Consider the following 19,959-nt stretch of genomic DNA (forward strand, 5'->3'; position numbering starts at 1 on the left):
CAAATTATCTCATTACCCTATATCAATATATTATTGATATAGCTCAAACCCCAAATTTTTGGGGGACTAGCACATAACTGGCCATGACTTCTTTCTTACCTTGACTTCTTGCACAAGAATATTCCATAATAATTGCTCCCTCCTCTGAACTGCTCTGGTATCAATTTTCTTTATCATTCATGTATTCTTTATAAATTTTATATATAATATACATATATATATAAACTATATAATTTTCTTTATCATTCATGTATTTCTAGATAGTAGGCCTTCTTAAATTTTTCTATTCACAAGCCATTTTTGTCCAAAAAATTTTTTATGCAATCCCAGCATATAAGTATACAACTTAAACATCTACTGGTAATAAATCATAATTTAGTGTTCCCTACATCCCCTATATGAGGTTGTAACCTATAATTTAAGTAGCTTTTATATAGATTACCATTCTCCCTTCCTCCCTGCCCCCTATCTTTCTTTCTTCCCTCCCTTCCTCCCTCCCTCCATCTCTCTGTCTTTCTGTCTCTATCTCTCTCTGCCTGTCTCTGTCTCTGACTCTCTGTCTCTCTGTCTCTGTGTGTGTCATTTATTTTTTTAGACATGTAATTTAATCACTATTAAAAACCTTAGTGCGAAAACTTCATGGACTATCTATAGTAAGGAGTCTGAGAGTTTTCTGGGAGAACTGGGAAGGGAAGTGATTTTCCTATGTTCACACAAATGTATGGGCTAGAAGCAAAATCTGAATAAATACTTTTCTTTCTCTTCTATCTCCTGTGCCAGTATACTTCTGAGACTGTTATATTACTTTTTTTTATTATTTTCTTGGGGAAGTCCAAGTAACTCAGTGAAAAGATTGTTGGACTTCAAGTCAAGAAACCCAGAATTTAAGGTGTATATTTGACATATGCTAGCAATATGAGCATGAGCAAATGACTTAATCTATCAGTGTTCCCAATAAACTGTCTATAAGACCTGTTTAACAAATTATAGGTAGCTTGTAATATTCCTTAGAGTGAGAACTTCCATCTGTGAAATCACAGAAGCTTGACTAAAGCATATCTTGTCTCCATTCTTGAACTGTATGTGTCTTGAGGCCTGGTGATCGTGGATTATATATCTGCAATCCTTTAAAATGCTGGCATGTAGTAGGAACACATCAAATCCTGACTGATGAAGTAATATGATATAGCATCTTATATTTTAAAATAAATCAGTATGATATATTTAAAAATAAATCTTATCAAACTTTCCTGGTTTTAAGGAATAAGTTGATTTAGTGCTTTCTATTTTACTCCATTAAGTTTATAATCTAACCTGAATTTTGATTTGTAGATTAAATTCTGATTCAAATTCTCCCCATGATTTAGTACAGTGCCTGGCATATAATATAGGTGTCTAATACACTCAAGTTCATTGTTTAGATTGTCTTGAGGGTAAAACAGCAGTCTTCAAATCCTCTTTCTGTATATAATTATATAGCAACCAGGATTTAGAGTTTGAAGACTCTAGGTGCCATACATTTCAGCCTCCTCACTTTATATAAGATAAAGCCAAGGTCTAAAAAAGTGAATGACCAATGAGAAGTATGAGGGCTAGGAATCTGAATCAAAGTTTTTTTTTTTTTTTTTTTTTTTTTTGCCTCTAAATCACATAGCCATCATAAGTCTGTGATTTTTGACTATTTCTTTCAATCAATGAAATTACATGATTTAAAAGATAAATCTTAGTTAATTCATCATTCATCACAAATTCATCATCAGTCACAAATTCCAAGGATAACTTTTTAGTGAAGAGTGTCACTTTAAAAACTGATTATCCCTATCCAGCAGTCATGTGCTAGACAGAAGATGAGAATTTAAGAAAAAGACTGGAAGAGTTTGAAGTCGGAGATGGGAGGGGTTACTATTTAGGTTTCAACTAATGCATGTGATGATTAGAGATTAACAGGGAGTTGGAAAGGAAGGCAATTAGTCAGCTAAGAAGGAATTTGTGGAAGACCTGGGGAAGAATGCGTCTGGTACTTCTATATTATTTGCTGTGGATTTTTCAGGGTTCTTTGGGGCAGTTTCCCAGAGCCTGTGTTTCTTCCAAGAACCTATTAGAGAAGGAATGTTGCCCAATATGGAGTGGGGATGGCTCTCCCTGTGGCCAGCTGTCAGGTCGAGGCTCCTGCCAGGAGATTCGCCTTTCCAGGGCACCACAGGGACCCCAGTTCCCTTTCTTCAGGGTGGACGACCGGGAAGAATGGCCCACTGTTTTTTATAACCGGACCTGCCAGTGTTCTGGCAACTTTATGGGATTCAACTGTGGTGACTGCAAATTTGGGTTCTTGGGACCAAATTGCCAGGAGAGGAGACTGTTGCTAAGAAGAAGCATCTTTGACTTGAGCACATCTGAGAAGGACAAATTTCTTGCTTATCTCAACTTGGCTAAGCATACTATCAATTTAGATTATGTCATACCTACCAGTACCTATGCCCAAATGAACAATGGTTCAACCCCCTTATTTAAGGACATAAGCATTTATGACCTCTTTGTCTGGATGCACTATTATGTGTCCCGGGACACACTACTTGGGGGCTCAAGTGTCTGGAAAGACATTGATTTTGCTCACGAGGCTCCAGGTTTCCTTCCTTGGCACAGATACTTCCTCCTTCTATGGGAACAAGAGATCCAGAAACTCACAGGGGATGTGAACTTCACTATTCCCTACTGGGACTGGAGAGATGCTGAGGAATGCACTATTTGTACAGATGAGTATATGGGAGGTCGTCATCCAACAAATCCAAGCAGACTCAGCCCTGCCTCATTCTTTTCTTCATGGAAGGTAAGGAACAATAGGAATAAGAGTCTGATTGCTTCTTATAAAAATATTACTTATGCTAATATTAACACGAATGATAAAACTAATATATTTTATAGAATTTAAAGGCACGAGATTTTCATGATTATCTTACTTGATCCTTAAAAATGTGAAATTATTAATAAAAGTTGTTTGTTTTGGCCTAACCTTGTAATGCCTTTGTGTACCAGCATTTTTTCAAGGAAATCTACTAAGGCAAATCAACAAAACTTTTGCAAACTACGGTTATGGAGAAATGCCTTAGATACTGAGAAATTCAACTGCTTTCCCAGGGTAACCATAACCAGTGGAAATATTGATTTGATCAACATGTTCAGATTGGGTATGCTATACATACCGTAACTAGGCAGATGGCAAGATGGCCCCAGTAGATTGCTAGATAAAAAAGTGAAGCATGGACTGGCCTGAAATGGGCTAGATAATATGTCTAGATGTGTTTGCAGTCATTGACTCACCACCTAAGCCCCAAAGCCCTCAATGAGTAAATTAATTCCCCTAAGGACCAGGGACATAGTTTCTAGAAATAGAATTCAGAGGATGAATTTTTTTGGTAGAAAAAAAGTGGGATAATGAAAAATTGGAAAATAAAGTGGTCAGGTGGAGAGATTTATAAAATATTTTCCTAACTATCACTTGGAGCTGGTCCTAGAAGTTAAGATTTTGTACATTATACTAATTTTACAAATGAAGTAACTGAGACACATCTATGTAAATGATTCATGTAATGGTTACATAGCAGTCTATATTGGAGCAAGGGCTTCTGACATAGAAATGAAATATATCATTGATTTTACAGTTGAAGGAACATTGTTGTTTGATCATTCAGATGTGCTCAAATTAATATGACTCTCTGGAATTTGATGTCTATGGGATCTTGGCAAAGATATTGGAGAAGGTTGACATTTCTTTCTTGAGTTTATTTTATAGATGAGAAAACTAAGTTAAATAGGATTAAATGACTTGCCCAGGGTCATACAGCTACTAGCATCTGAGGCCAGATCCTTCTGACTCTAGGCTTCATAATTCATCCACTGAACATTGAGCTGCCCAGATCATCTGAGGCTGTCTAATCCAAGCCTTTCATTTTGCAGATAAGAAAACTAATGTCCCAAGAAACTGTGACTTACTTAAATCCAATTCTCATTATAGTCAGTGAGGTGATGCAATGAACAGGGCCTTGGACCTAGAGTCAATAAGAATTGAATTTCAGTCTGGTTTCAGACACTTCCTAGCTGTGTGAACCTAGGCAAATCACTTAACCTCAGTCTGCTTCTGTTTTCTCAAATATAAAATATGAATAATAATATTATCTCCCTCCCAGGATTGTGGTGAGGAGCAAGTGACACAATATTTGTAAAGTCATTAGCATGGTTCCTGGAACACAGTAGGTTTTTAATAAATGCTTATTTCCTTCTCCTTCCCTCATTCTGATTTCAAACAATTTTTTCCCACTACACTGTGAGATGACTTCCTCAAAGGTCTTTTTGGGACTATGAAAATTTCAAGCTCTCAGCCCTGTGCTTGGCAATTAAAATATGTGGATGACTTTTCTCTTGCAAGTGCACACAGCAATCTAGAGAAAGAGAAGTACATTCAGGTTTTAACTTGAAAATTGTCCCAAATCATTTTGGTCACATGGCAAATGGCAGCATCTTACCAAGCAAAGCCATCACATTTATGCAAGGAAAAAAAGGAAAATTGTTCTATATATCTGGGGGGGAGGGGAGAATTATGTATTTTTGAAGACTTCCAGGAATTGCTCAAATTACTATGTAAAATATGATGCTTCTTCTTTAGTTCTCTAGTCTTCCTTTATTTCCCCAAATTCGCCATGGTCATGATGAGGTTAAAAGCAGAAACAAACAAAACGTTCTTGTTAGCTGATCCCTTTGAGAAAGATTTTGGTATCATGGGACATACATGGGATCTGTAGGCAAAAGTCCTCACTTTCACTCCCCAGTTGACCTTTTATCAGCAGACTGACTAGAAACAAAGTTCTTATTCCAAACTTTCTATTCTATATTTGTGGGGAATATTGCTTTATCTGTCTCATGATACTGTGGTAGATTTTTTAAAGAGGGGGGGATTAGTGCTGTATAAATCTAAACTATTTTCATTTTGACATGGACAAACTTGAAAATGATCAGAATCATCTCTAAGTATTATTTTACATATATGGACACTTCTAATAAACATTAGAGACAATGTGATACAATGTAAAGAACAGTGACTCAGAAGTCAAAGCACATCAGATGAGAATGAATACACTGCGTGGCCCAGAGCAAGGAACACCTAAATTAATCTGCCTCAGACATTTACTAGTTGTGTTGCCCAGAGCAAATCACTTCATTTAACCTCTGTCTGCCTCAGGTCCCTCAATTGTAAAATTGGGAAAAATAATAACACTTGTCTCAAAATTCTATGGTGAGGAGCAAATAAGGTAACACCTAAAGTGATTTGCAAAGTATGTATAGATGCTAGCTTCTGTTTAAAATTGTTATCATCATCATAATTCTGATGGTGAAAAGGAAAGAGATCTAAACTGAGGTCAAGATACTATTCTGCCCCTCGAGTAATTCCTTCTTAGGGGCAGCCTTCTTTCTTGGTTCAATTTTTACTCAAAATTAATTCAGATCAGCTATCAAAATGGTCTTAAACAGACTTCCAAAGAAAGACCTGAGCACATTGTATCTATGGTGGTCTCTGAACCTTGTTCAAACTCAATAAATAATTAAATGTGTTTTCACTGACTAAATAAAGGTTCTCACTAACTCAATACTACATTTAAATTGTTTGGGATGATTTAATTGATTTATTTAGTTGACTCCTTAAACCCTTAGGTTTTTATACTTCATAATCATTTAACTCTAATCTTTCACTTTTTCTGTATAGGAAGAAGAAAGATTTATAGAGAATACTTGTATATCAAGTATATACAATTTCACCTATAAACAGTGAGGCCTTATAGAAAATATAGCTATTAATCATGCCAACTCCACCCTTAATGTCATGTCTCTATTACATCCTGGAATCTTACCTAGAAAAATAAATCAGTAAATTTTATTTTTTTGGGTACCCCCATTCATGATCTTCCCTTTCTGTTCATGCACTTATCTACAATCTCTTAAGGTCATAATTCATATGTAGAGTTCAATTAAATTATTAAATTCATAGGAAAGGTAAGGCCATTAATCGCATGTAATCTAGGCTACAAATTCTATTAAAATCCTGGATCAAATTTCTTATAAGGCATAAATCCCATTTTTGGCCAGAGTCCATCTCCCCTTTACTTAAGTCTGTCAGACTTATCATGAAAGCAAGAGACAATACTAATATAAAATTAAGTGCCTTATAATTGATCTTCTATTTTCTCATAAAATTACTTTTTTCATAGTATAATATTATTTAGAGGTAGCTAGGAAGAACAGTAGATAGAGCACCTGGCCTGGAGTGAGGAAAATCTAAATTCAAATCTGATCTGCCTCTGGGCAAGTCACTTAATCTCTGTTTGCCTCAGTTTCCTTACCTATAAAATGGGGATAATAATATCACTTCTCTTTCTGGGTCATTGTGAGAATCAAATGCGATAATAATCATTGCAAAATACTTCATACATGGCCCTGAACCATATTAAACATTATGTAAATATCAGTTGTTATTATTTTATCAGATTGATGTCACTACTTTACAGATTAAAACATTAAGTTGCATTATGTCCAATTTAATACTGTCACAAAAAAAGAAGTAAAAAGGTAACCCAGAAACAAGCACCCTCTGTATCAAACATTTTATCTACAAACTCAAAATAATATCTTTGCATGAGAAAAAGAGAAATGTATCTGTAGGGCATTTGAGTTTTATTTCATGTCATGAATGATTTATTTTAGAGGAGATGGAAGATCTTTTATAATATGGTGAATTCTGGTTGGTTCTGTTGCATGCCTCTTACTACAATTGGAAGACAGAAGGACCCGAAGCAGTTATTTTATCATATGAGAGAATATTGTGATTCTTATGGTTGCAGCTGCATAGGTGAATAGGAACATGAGATTACGCTTACAGAATATTCTCAGAAAATATTTCCCTAGGATCCCAGGATTCTGCATTAGTGTCTGCTTGTGCCACTGCCTATTCATGTAAATCTAGCACAGAAACAGGGCATGTGATGCCAAAAATGCCCCAGAGACTAATGCTAAAAAGCTTGTTGGGAAAGTAACTGAAAGTAACTTTCAGTGTTAAGAGGAGAAAAGCATTTCAATCTCCCATCTTGTTTCTCTTGCTTTTTGTCTTTTCCTGTCTCCTTTTTCTTTTCATGTTCTGATGTCATTTTTCTCCGATTAGTCTTCTTTTGTAGTTATAACTCTCAGGAGGCAAACCAGCTGGTGAAACTATATCAAAAAATGCATAATCTTAACAAAGAGCTAAAATCTCCCAATTTAATAAACATTTATTAAGTGCCCATTATATACTAGGTCTTATGTTAAGTGCTGAGGGTTAAATTTGATAACAGTCCCTGTCCTCAAGGAGCCAAGACAATGGACAAAGAGGAAGCAGAAAATGTGGATAGAAGGAGTTGGAATATCAAGGATCACCCAGCATAGGAATATCTTATTTCTCATAGCTTAAACTACATAGATTAGCAGAGGCAAACTGAATGAGCTAGAATTCAGTTTCTGTTCTCTATAAAGAAGGTATTGGGAAGAGTTTGGTACTCTGTCTTCCAGCATTCCAGTCAGAGGAGAGGCTGAGAGAGATGATGTCAAATAAAAGCTAGCATAAATAGCATGGTTATGAGCCTATCTTGAGAGAGGCATCTTTTCCCCTAGATTTGAAATCAGGTGACGGAAATATTTCATATATGTAGAAAACTCATGCTACTCTTTTGTTCATATTGAAATGAATTACAGTCCAATATCAAGTTACTTCAGGTACTAGAAATAAAAAATAATTCACAAATCATATTTAGGTTTTTTCAACTCCATTATTCTGTCAAGGACTATGTCTCTAAAGAATACCTAAACTTTCTTGGTAAAGATAGTCACATTTTAGGATTCTACCTTAAATATGCTTAGTCAGCTACTGTCCTAAAATCAAAGCATGCTAAAGCTAAAAGAAATTTTAGAGATTAATTAGTCCATAACTCTTATTTACAGATGGGGAAATGAAGAATCAGATTGGGCAACTATGGTACAGTGAAAATAATATTGCATTTAAGGAAAAAGAACCTATATTTGAAATCTGTTTCCTCTACTTCCTATCATGGGACTGTGGACAAACTACTTCCCTTTTCTGCATTTCAATTTCTCCATGTGTAAAATGGGAGACAAAAGGAGGCAAACTGATTTAAAGAGTTTATAAATCTTTTAAACATCAAAAATGAATCTGATGAAGATCACAAAACTAAATGGTAGAACTAAGACTAGAACCTATATCTCCTAAATCTAGTGGGAATACTACAACATTATGCTCTCTCCAATTGTTCTGAAGTATGGCCAAACAAATCACTAAAAATATTTTTTAAATGTACACTCAACGGGATTATTTTATTTTTATTGGTAAAATTTAAGTCATATTTACACACACACAATTTATTTATTCAATCATTTATTTTGGGATTAGAACTAGATTTATTATCAAAAAAATGAACAAGCATGTGGAACTCCTAGTTTCAAAGTGCAAAGCAATTCATAATTCAGGCAGAAGCTTGAATACTTATAATTTGCAAAAAAGAAAAAATCTTATGTGAGGGGTAGTGGGCAATCCCCTCCCAATGGGAGTAGTGTGGGAGGAAAAGGAGCAGAAAAGAAGGGAGTCCTTGAGAACTGCTAGACTATGAAGATATGATGATCTGCTTATTTACTGGGGTCTCAGCTGCACAAACAGTTTATCAGTTTGTTGCAGGCTGACAGAAACTTGTCTTGTATCTGGTTCAATTTCAAGAACACATTAAGAGTCCAGCTAAAGCTGCAAATAACAAATTATATCAGCTTGGGTATAATATATACTATATATTATAAGACTGGGAGAGTGAAAGTCAAAATATCAATCATGTTATACAAATGAGGTGCAGAGGAAGAATCAACACAGAGGCATTAGAGGGGGAAAGAGGGCTCACAGTTCTATAAACCTACTCATATCAGGAATGGGTTCAATAGGCAACACTAGGGTATAGCACCTTCCAAAATTATAAAGAAATAAGGAGGGAGGGATGTGAGGATGGGGAAGAAAAGGGTGAGGGAAGAAAAAAAGGGAGGGATCCTTGGGTTGGAGGCGTTTAAGTACTAACAAGGCAAATTATGGAGCAAAATTTAATTAAAGAGGCAGAAGGGATAGGAAAGTCATTTGTGTGTATGTGGGGTGTGTGGGTGTGAGTGTGTGGGTATATCTATATATCTGTATATGTATACATAAATATTTTTTTCCTTAAATGTAGCTTGCTTGGGAGTGGGGGGATAAATGGGGGAAAATAATAAAGTAATTCAAGTGTGCAGTAGAGAATCAAAGAACAATTTATGAGTAAGTCAAGAAAAATGGTCATTCATGAATATAATCTCTTCTATTAATATATATACTTTGTTGATGTGGTAATTCATTGTTATATATTTTGAATCTTCCCTAATGTTCTGCTGGACATAGGACAATGTTTTCTTTTGTTTTGCTGTATTTATTTTGTATTTCTTTTTTGTTTTCCTTTTTTTCTTACTCTATTTTTGCAAATAAAAAATAGAAAAAGGTAAAAAGAAAAGAAATGAAATCTTTAAAAAAAAAAAAAAAGACATTCTTCTCATTGGCTTATTGTTTCTTGGAAAACCAAACATGAATTTCCATTTTGAGGGAATAGAATAAGAGAATAAGATGCAATAGAAGATTCCACTGACAAGTAATGTCCAATTAAAATTGTTTCAAAGAATATTGTTTTTTTTTTCCCTGAATGTTTAATGGCCTTTGAGGTTAAGTATTTAGCTGATTGGAAATATATAAAATGAGTCTGTCTGTCTCAATTGGAGAACAATTTGAAAACAGAAATTTCTATTACTTCAGAATCAGACACAGCAGGGAAGCATGACAATTGTGAGTAAATCTCTTTGATTTTTGATTGGATGACAGAGAGCATTGATGTTTATTCATTAGCAATGATCTTTAAAGAAACAAACCAATATATTCATTGGAATATTTGTGTATGGGTGTGTGTGAACAAAGAGTATTGAGTAAAGAATCTCTCTCTCTCTCTTTCACACACACACACACACACACACACACTCATACACATACACTCACACACACACATGTGGTAATTAATATAATGAAAGAGAACTGTGCCTTAAGAAATGATGAATAGTAAAGCTGCTAAAAAGCATGACATGCAAAGTGAAGGAAAAAGAACCTGAAAAATAATAGACCAATGACTAAACAGTGAAGAGAAAACAAATCTGAATGTTATTTGATTAGATAAAATTCAGTCCTGCTGAGAAAATATGCCTCCTTTTTTGACTTGCTGAGGTGGAGTCTACAGATGTGCAATTACACATTTTCTTAGACATTGTTGATATGTTGATTATTTTTTATTAATTCCTTTTTTTCTCTTTATTTTAAAATCTTTTACAGTGGAGGGAAAGGAACCAAAAACTAGAAAGTGACTTAAAAAACCCCATAGTACCTCTCATTTCCCTCTTCTTTTAGTGACTCCCTCTTTCTCACCCCTTAATTTTATTTTTTTAGATATGATCTAAGCAGTCACTTTTACCCTTACATGAGAATGCAGCCAAAAAAATCACCACTAGAGCTGAGTCATGCTGTGTTAAAAGCTGTGGATAGTTCCAGCTATAGATTAACTGAAAACTAACTAGGCATGTAACCAGTCAGCCCAAACTGACTCAGAGCCAAAACGTTTCAGTAAGAACATTCCCAGGAAAGAATTTTAAAAAACACTACATATTAGGGCTTGAATTATTGTTTTGTTGATTATTTAGATTTAAGAAAGTGATGGAAAAGGTATTAATTTTGCATTCCATTTAATTTAAAAGTATATTGCATATAAATATAGATAGATATCTGTAGAGACAGACATAAATAGATAGGTGATAGATAGATTGATAGGTAGATATAAATTTATTTCCAGAGTTTATTGTTAACTATTTATCAGAACAGCAGTGCCAACACAAAATGTCTTTGTATTCTCTCCCTAAAGTAGTTCTTTGGCATCGACCAGGCACAAGACACTATTGTGGAGGTTTGAACAAACACTTCACCAAAAGTTAAGATTGTGATGGGTCTTTAAAAGTAGGTTGAGTAAAGCACCAACCCTGGAGTCAGAAGACCTGAGTTTAAATCCAGTTTCAGACACTTATTAATTGTGTAATCCTAGATAAGTAACTTAATTCCAATTGTCTTCCCCCAGAAGGAAGGAAGGAAGGAAGGAAGGAAGGAAGGAAGGAAGGAAGGAAGGAAGGAAGGAAGGAAAGAAGAGAGAAAAGAAAAGAGGAAGGGAAAGAGGGAAGAAGGGAGTAAGAGAGGGAGGGAGGGAGGGAGGAAGGAGGGAAGAAAGGAAGGAGGGAAGAAGGGAAGCAGGGAAGGAAATCAAGCTAAAGAATGTACAATTAAGTCTCCCTATTACCTTGTGAAGTTAAAGCCTTTTTTTTTTTTTTTTTTTTTTTTTTTTTTTTGGAGGACAGGGCCAAGCATGGAAAAGAGGATTCTAGACATGAAATTTCACCAGTGCTTCCACTGATGATCTATTATGCTATTAGTTACCTGGAAGTCATTATAGATTAAATATCTTATGGATAATCATACAACTACTATGTGTTAGAAACAAAACTTAAATTCAAATTATCTTGAATCCAGGAAAGATCTTTTATCCATCATCCAACTCCTCAGCCTTCCAGAGTCCATATTTAATAGAGGAAAGTAGGTGTAGAGATGTAAAGCAAATTCTCAAACTGCTGACTCTGAGAATTCTTGGAAAAGCTCAGAAGGATCTCAGATGAATGATAGAATTCATGTTGTCCAGTTTCTACCTGTATTCTCCTTTAGAATGTCCCTTCTGCAAGGCTACCACTAAGTGAGAGAACTAAGATTTAAATTGAGATATTCTGAGGTCCCAAATCCGGTATTCTTAATCTCATCCCATACAATGATCACAGATTTTAGTCAATGTTAATTACAAAAAAAAAAAAAAAAGTCAAGCTTCTAATATAGAAAGAAATATAGGTAAGGAAGGAGAAAGCAGGAAATGGCTAAACAATAGTGAAGAAAATTTTAGAGAACATCATTTTAAAATGCAAAGAAAGCATGAAAGTAGCAAGCCTTTTCCCCTCTGCTACTAAGTGTTAAGGAGCACTGCTTTAGTTTTACATTAGGAGGTTACTGGGGACAAATGTGAACCACACAGCATTCCACAGACTGTCTTTATAAAGAAAAAAAAAAAGAAAGAAAATCTATTATTTCTCTGAGCAGTTGCCATGACTACAGTAGTTCCCATGAATACCTGCTGAAATAGGACTTTCCCTTCCTTTCCCTCTGTTTCCTTCTGTGTGACACTTTTTTTTTTCTTAGATGACTATATTCCTTGGTCATATTTATCTCATATCTATCATCTCAGGAACAATTTTCCCTCCTTATTTGGATCTATTATATCAGCAATCTCTCTCTCTCTCTCTCTCTCTCTCTCTCTCTCTCTCTCTCTCTCTCTCTCTCTCTCTTTTTCTCTCTCTCTCACTCTCTCTCTCTTTTTTTCTCTCTCTCTCTCCCGCCTCCCCCCTTCACTCCTTCTCTCTAGTCACTTTATCTTTGAACGAATTTTTCTGTGTTTAATTGGGCCAAGATTTTCACATACATGTTTGTGCTATGTGAGGCTGTCAGGCAAATATATATACGTTACATATGTACACATAAACATATATAGACATATCAAAATATAATATAATACATTAAAATTTAAATGTTATAATTTTTAAATCATAATTATATAACTTCAAATGATTACTCATGTGCTAATCAAGATTCTGGGTATTTTAAAAAATGGTTACCAAAAATCCACTTGATTTTATTTATTTTACTCCAGAACTAAAGAAATTGTGATTAACTTTAGTCCATTATTCAGACTGGACCATGTCCTCTGGAGTAACAATTAAGATAAGTTGTCATAAGAGGGGCTAAAAATTCACCTTCTACCCAAATGCTTTATTTTCAAATTTTAAATATCACTTTAAAATTAAAGATAAAGTGTGCTCTCTAAGCTAATCAATACACATTTTTTCAAAGAATCATTAATTTAGAGCTAGAAGGATCTTAAAGTCAATCTACATGTTTTTATTGTTTTTAGGCAATTGGGATGAAGTGACTTGCCCAGGATCACATATCTAGTAAGTGTTAAGTGTCAATGGCCAGATTTGAGCTCAGGTGTTCCTGATTCAGTGCTATAGACACTAGCTGACACAAAGTTTTCTAAGATAAATACTAGAGGAAGTATTCAAGTCCTGGTCCTCAGATTAAAAAAATCAGTGAGAGAGATAAATATATAGATATGTATATATAGATCTATATTATAAACAGATAAAAGATAGATAATAGATACAAAACACATATGATATATAGGTATCGATGCATCTTTTATTTTCTATATATTAAACTATTCATGTCAGAAACTTTTTTTTGTCTTTATAATGTTTTTATTTTTCAATCATTTCAGTGAGATCCAACTCTTTGTGATATTACTTGAGATTTTCCAGGCAAAGAAACTAGGAATGGTTTTCCATTTCCTTCTACAATTCGTTTTATAGATGAAAAAAACTGAAGCAAAGAAGATTAAATCATTGCCCAGGATCACATTGCTAGTAAATGTTTGAGATAACATTTAAATTCAGATCTTCCTGATTCCAGAACTATAGCTTTTTGTACTGTACCACATTGCTGCCCTTAAAATATCAAAAGCAATACCTACTATATACATTTAGTAAATGCTTGTTTATTGAATGATTCATTATTGTGGCAATGGGTATTTTCATTAATCTCTCTCTTCCTAATCCTACATCTTATCACCATTTCTCAGTTAAATCAATGGTCATTTATTAAGTGCTTATTATATGTCAGATACTGTGCTAAGTTCCAAGGGTACAAAGAAAAATGAAAATATCATCACTAGTCTCAAAGAGATCAGAAGAAAATAGAGGAGACAACAGACAACAAATATGCATATGGAAGTGTGTGTGTGTGTGTGTGTGTGTGTGTGTGTGTGTGTGTGTTCATGTGGAATTTCTCTGTATTAGTTCTTCCTTTCATAATTCATTTTAATAATTCCTCTTTTTAACCTTTTTTTACCCAATTTTCATTTTTTGAATCACCTACCTCTTCATAACAACTCATTGCCAACCTCACTAACAAAACTGTGATATGTAATAAGTAAATAGTAGAACCTTAATTAGAATTTTATAAATTGATTTTAATGATTTCCTTATTCTTCTGGATCTTTAATATTGAATTTTCCATTGAGTTCTGTTTTTTTGTTAGAGATCTCCTAAAGTCCTTCAGTTCACCAAATATCCATTTTTTTTAAAGTTCAAAGTTAAACTCAATTTGCTGGATAATTTATTTTTGGATGTTACCCCAACTCCTTTGCTCTTTGAAATATAATGTTCCAAAATGTATGATCTTTTTGTGTAGAAGCTGCTAGATATCCTGAAATCCTGACTGTTTTCCCACTATATTTAAATCTTTTTCCCCATTGCTTGCAATATTTCTCTTTAACCTGGGAATTTTGAAATTTGGCTAGGCTATTCCTGAAAGTTTTCTTGCTAAGATCTCTTTCAAAAGGTAATCAGTGAATTCTTTCTATTTCTATTTTACTTTCTTGTTTTAGAATTTAGGGCAATTTTCCTTAATAATTTCTTGTAATATTGTATGGTGATTCTTTTTTTTTAATTATAACTTTTAACTAGCCCAGCAATTTTTTTTATTGTCTTTTCTAGATCTGTTCAACAGATCAGTTGTTTTTCTAATGAGATGTTTCAGATTTCTTCTAGTTTTATTTATCTTGGTGTCTTAAATTGTCATTTGATTCCATTTGCCCAATTCTGGTTTTCCAAGAACCATTTTCTTCTTTAACATTCTGTATCTCCTTTTCTAACTATCTTTTCATAATTTTCCTAAATTGCTTTTTTTTTTTCTAATTTTGACTCATTCTCTCTTCTTTGAGTTTTAAATTCCTTTTAAATTTCTTCCAAGGTTTCTTTTTGGGCTTTCAACCATTCGACATTACTCTTTAGGATGAGTGACTTTTTTCAACTTGTCTTCCTCTGAATATGAAGCAAAACTTCTTTTATACCAAAGTATCTTTCAATGGTTTTGTTCTTTTTCCTTTGCTTACTTATTATCATTTTTAATTTGTCTTATATTAATTTTATCAGCTTAATATTATTATTATTATTAAGTTTTACTTCCAAATTGTGGGTAATAGGCTTAAGATTCTTCTTGCTGTTGTTCTGAATTATACTTTGGGGCAAACCTCAGGGACTTTTTTTTTCCTACCCCAAACAAGAACAATGTTCTTGTTCCCTGTGGTATGGCAATCATTAGGCACATTTCTCCACAGATTCAGCTAGTAGCCACAGCCTGATTAGCACCCCTAGGTCAGACTTTGGGAAAATAGAAAGAATTCCTTCAGTCTTACCTCACTAGCTATCTGCTATTCTTTATTTTTTTTTAATTAAAGCTTTCTATTTTCAAAAGAAAAACACAGATAATTTTCAACATTCACTCTTTGAAAACCTTGTATTTCAAAATTTTCCCCTTTCTTTCCCCATCCCTTCGCTAGACAGTAATTCAATATATAATTAAACATGTGCGATTCTATACATATTTCCACAATTATATTGCACAAGGAAAATTAAATCAAAAAGGAAAAAAAAGGAGAAAAAATGCAAGTAAACAACAACAAAAAAAATCTGAAAATGCTATACTGTGATCCATACTCAGTTCTCACAATCCTCTCTCTGGGTTTAGATGGTTCTCTTCATCACAAGACGATTGGAACTGGCCTGAATCATCTCACAGTTGAAAAGACATCTGCTATTCTTTTATTTATTTGTTTGTTTGTTTTTGCTGAAGAAATTGGAGTTAAATGACTTGCCCAGGGTCACACAGCTAGGAAGTGTTAAGTGTCTGAGATCAAATTTGAACTCAGATCCTCCTGACTTCAGGGCTGATCCTCTAATCATTGTACCATCTAGCTGCCCCCTCTGCTGTTCTTTAGAAGGAAATTTGCATGATAAAAGGTCATGAGATAAAATTTTTGAGGCCATGAATGGTATGAAAATTGAGGTAAAATTTCTTGAGGCCTCATCTTTATTGACTAGTAGTGCTTTGCCTGGAGGTTTTTACATTCAGATCAAACAGCACCCCTGTAGTCTTCTCTAAGGTCCCTGTAAGATGTCTTAGGACAACTGCTTTACCCCTTTATTTTTTTGTATTCTATGTTCATTTCATAATAATTATGTTCATTATGATAATAATATAGTTCATAATGAACTATGTTCATTAAATAATAATAATAATAATATAAACAGGAATGGAAAAAACCCAAGTCAGCATATGAGGACTGAATATCTGGTATGGAACTTTGGAAGCCACACACAGAAGTCCAAAATGTCATTTGCATCAATAGAGCCAGAAATCAAGAGCAAGTCCACCTGATGTATACAGCCACTGAGGTTGAAAGGGAGATTGATGTTTATAAGATCTTTATGATCCTTCTGGCAACCAAAGGAAGGGCTCTGATTTATGTCTTGGCTTGGGACAGACCTTTCCAAGGTTCACATAATACTTTACCTATGATGATCTGCTTTGATTTGATATTTTAAGTTTTATTATGCCTTTTGCAGATGAAAAAGGTAAGATTCAGGGTATATGACCCACTCCCACTAATGGAGCTAACAAGTAGTACTGGGATTTGAACTTGGGTCTTTTGATTCCTAACAAAGTATTCCTGTAATTTCACAGCCTCCCTCTTTAAACCCTAAAGAATTGTGTACTATTTGGAGAAGCAGAGTGAAAGAAAAGGAAAAAAGTATAGATACTTTTTTCCTTTATTAGAATGAGGTCAGTGATGTAGAGATTGTTTCATTCTTTATACTTGTGACTCCTGTGCCTAAGAGGCTTGTTACTTAGTAGAAACCCATTATGTATTAATTGATTATTTAAATTGTGTCAATAAGCACATAATAAGTACCTTCTAGCTGTCCAAGAACTGTGTAAAGTGACATGAATGCCAGAAAGACACTTTCTGCCTCCAAAGCAACTTATATGCTTATGAATTAGGGGTTACAACACCTAAAAAGAAACTGATAAGCGAGGGGGAAAAGGGAAGAAAAAGAAGGTATCTAACTTAAAGGCATTTCAGAGAAAGTAAAAGATAGCCAGGCCAAACCTTAGAGAAGAAGAAATTTGAGGATAACCTTAGTATTTTCCTTGAAAAAAAGTTCTGGAAGAAACAGGGCAATAAGAGGGAGAGGCTTCTGCAAGGATAGAACCAATGTATGAAGTTCAGAAGTACAGTAATTTCCCAGGATAAAGAGGTTTCTGGTGCATTGTTAATAAAATTCAGGAGAACCAGAAATATACTCAAGAGAGGAATGAAGGATTGTTGATTTATTTTTTTTCCTAAAAGAATTCTGTGAAGCCAGGAACCCAGGAGAAAAGAAAGAGTGATAGCAATGAAAAACCAGGAAGGAGATTCAGCCTTAGATCTTGCTAATAGAAAAGAAAAATAATAGCAACCTAACAGGCCCAGCTTGCCCCCCAAAACCTACAGATCTTCCATTGTTTTAAAAACTATATAGATACAGAATGTCTTAAAGATATCAATGAAGTTTACATGCAAGTATCTCCTTCTCACAAGGAATAGCCATAGCCTATTGGATGGAACCTTCTTAAAAGATTTAAAAAACACTTACTCAGAAGTTGCAAAAGACAATGAAATAAAAAGTTCATTCCTTATCTGGAAAGGATATAAAAAGTTATTTATAATTAGAAGGTATGAGTAAATTAAAATATGCATTGTTTGAGGAAGTACTCACAACAAAAGATCATAGCTGTATATCAGTCCAATATCAGTCCAAGAAACAGCTCTATTTGTGGTAGCAAAGAAATGAAAAATGAGTGGATGCTCATCAATTTGGAATTAGCTGAGTAAGTTGTGGGATATGAATGGTATACCTTAGTATATGAAGGTAATGGAATAATCTATCAAAAAATTATAAGCGAGATGATTTTAGAAAGGCCTAAAACGATTTAAATAAACTGATATTGAGTGAAACAGGCAGAACCAAAAATACACTGCACACAGTAACAACAAGATTGTGTGATGATCAATCATGAAAGACTTGGTTTTTCTCAGTGATCTAAGACAATCTCAATAAACTTTGTATAGAAAATGCCATCTGCATCCAGAAAAAGTACTATGGAGATTGAATGAAAATCAACACATGCAATGTTCACTTTTTTCAAAGAAATTAACATTTAAACTGAGATGTTTGATTTTTCTTTATCATGCCTATGATTTCTTCAGTATGAAAAGCTTGAAAATCATGACATTACCTCCCCAGAGTCATAGTCCTCTTCCAGAAGGAAGAACAAACAATAATAGCAAAGGACTCTGGTTTATCCAACAAGAGAGCCAGTTTAGAAGACAGGAAGATCTCTATAATCCAGGGCAAGTAACTTACCCCTTTTCCACTTCAAACAGTTTTCTAAAACTTAAGGTTCAGAGAAGGTATTGATCTGTATTTCTAAGAAAAGTCTTGTTATCCAGGAGTTCCCTATGACAATTAAATCAAAAGTCCAATCAGTCCTATACTAACTGCTGGATATACAAAAAGAAGCAAAATATCATCTCTGCCCTTAAGGATATTACAATTTAATGGGTGAAGCAACAAGCAAAAAAAGAAGTATATGCAAGCAAGTGAAATAAAGGATAAATAAGTGAGACTCTAAGATTAAGAGATTTGATAAAGGCTTTTAGTAAAAGGTAAAATTTTACTTAAAGGGCAACAAGAAAATAAATAGTCAGAGATGAAGATGGGCAACATTTCAGGCAAGAAGAATAGTCAGGAAAAATGCTATGAAAAATGTCTGGTTGGTGGAACAGTTCAGAGGCCAGCATCACTGGATCAAAGAGAACATATGGCGAATAAGGTATAAGAAGACAGGAAAGGTAGGAGAAGGCTAGATTATAAAGGTCTTTGAACAGTTTTTTTTTTGTTGTTGTTGTTGTTGTTGTTGTTGTTGCTGTTGTTGTTTATTTTTTGTTTTATTTTTTGATCCTGGAGGTAATAGAGCCAAGAGTTTATTGATCACAAAAGTGATGGGATTAGACTGCACTTTAGGAAAATCACTTGAGTGACTGAGTGGCCAATTGATTAGGCTGGGAAGAGACTTGAGACAGACAGACCAATCAGCAGACTATTACAATAGTCCAAGCATGAGATAATGAGAACCTGCACCTGAGTAGTAGCAATGTCAGAGGAGAGAAGAGGACCATTTACCAAAAAAAAAAAAAAAAAAAAAAAAAATGTTGCAGAGGTAAAATTGATAGACTTTGTCAACAGATCACTGTAGATGGTGAGAAATAGAAAGTACAATTCTGAAATTGAAATTCTGAGGGACTAGGAAAATGCTGTATCCCTCTATAATAATGAATATAATAATGAAAAATGTAGAAGGGGTAAAAATAAAAGAGATGTTTTGGACCTGAGTTTAAGACATCAGTTTGACCTGTTTAAGATGTCTGAGAGATGTCTGGAAGTCAGAAGAGAATTTGAGGAAGGACAGATAGATCTGAGACTCATCAGCATGGAATAGATAATTAAATCCATGGGAGCAGATAGGATCACAAAGCAGTGTAGATAAGAGAGAGAAGTGAAAAGGGCCCAGGTAGAAGACTGGGACACTTACAATTAGAGGGCATGATCTTTGGGAGGATGCAACAAAGAAGTAAGAAATGGTCAGGATTATTAATATTCCAGGCTTATTACAAGGATTTTATCAGATTAAATTTATTTTTAAATTTATTTTTATTTTTAAAATTTATTTTTAAAAGATAC

At 34.2% G+C, this 19,959-nt stretch overlaps 1 protein-coding gene across 1 annotated transcript in view; it reads left to right on the forward strand.

The window, feature by feature from the left end:
• The first annotated feature begins 1,932 nt into the window (after nucleotides 1-1,932).
• The window catches only part of TYR (tyrosinase), a 173,786-nt gene continuing 155,759 nt past the window's right edge, over nucleotides 1,933-19,959 (forward strand). The window contains exon 1 of the mRNA XM_051987301.1: nucleotides 1,933-2,827. Coding sequence (XP_051843261.1) covers nucleotides 2,009-2,827 — 819 coding nt within the window. The 5' untranslated portion in view covers nucleotides 1,933-2,008. The remainder of the gene's footprint in view (nucleotides 2,828-19,959) is intronic.

The sequence above is a fragment of the Antechinus flavipes genome, chromosome 3 (assembly GCF_016432865.1).
Source record: "Antechinus flavipes isolate AdamAnt ecotype Samford, QLD, Australia chromosome 3, AdamAnt_v2, whole genome shotgun sequence".
Lineage (NCBI taxonomy): Eukaryota > Metazoa > Chordata > Mammalia > Dasyuromorphia > Dasyuridae > Antechinus > Antechinus flavipes.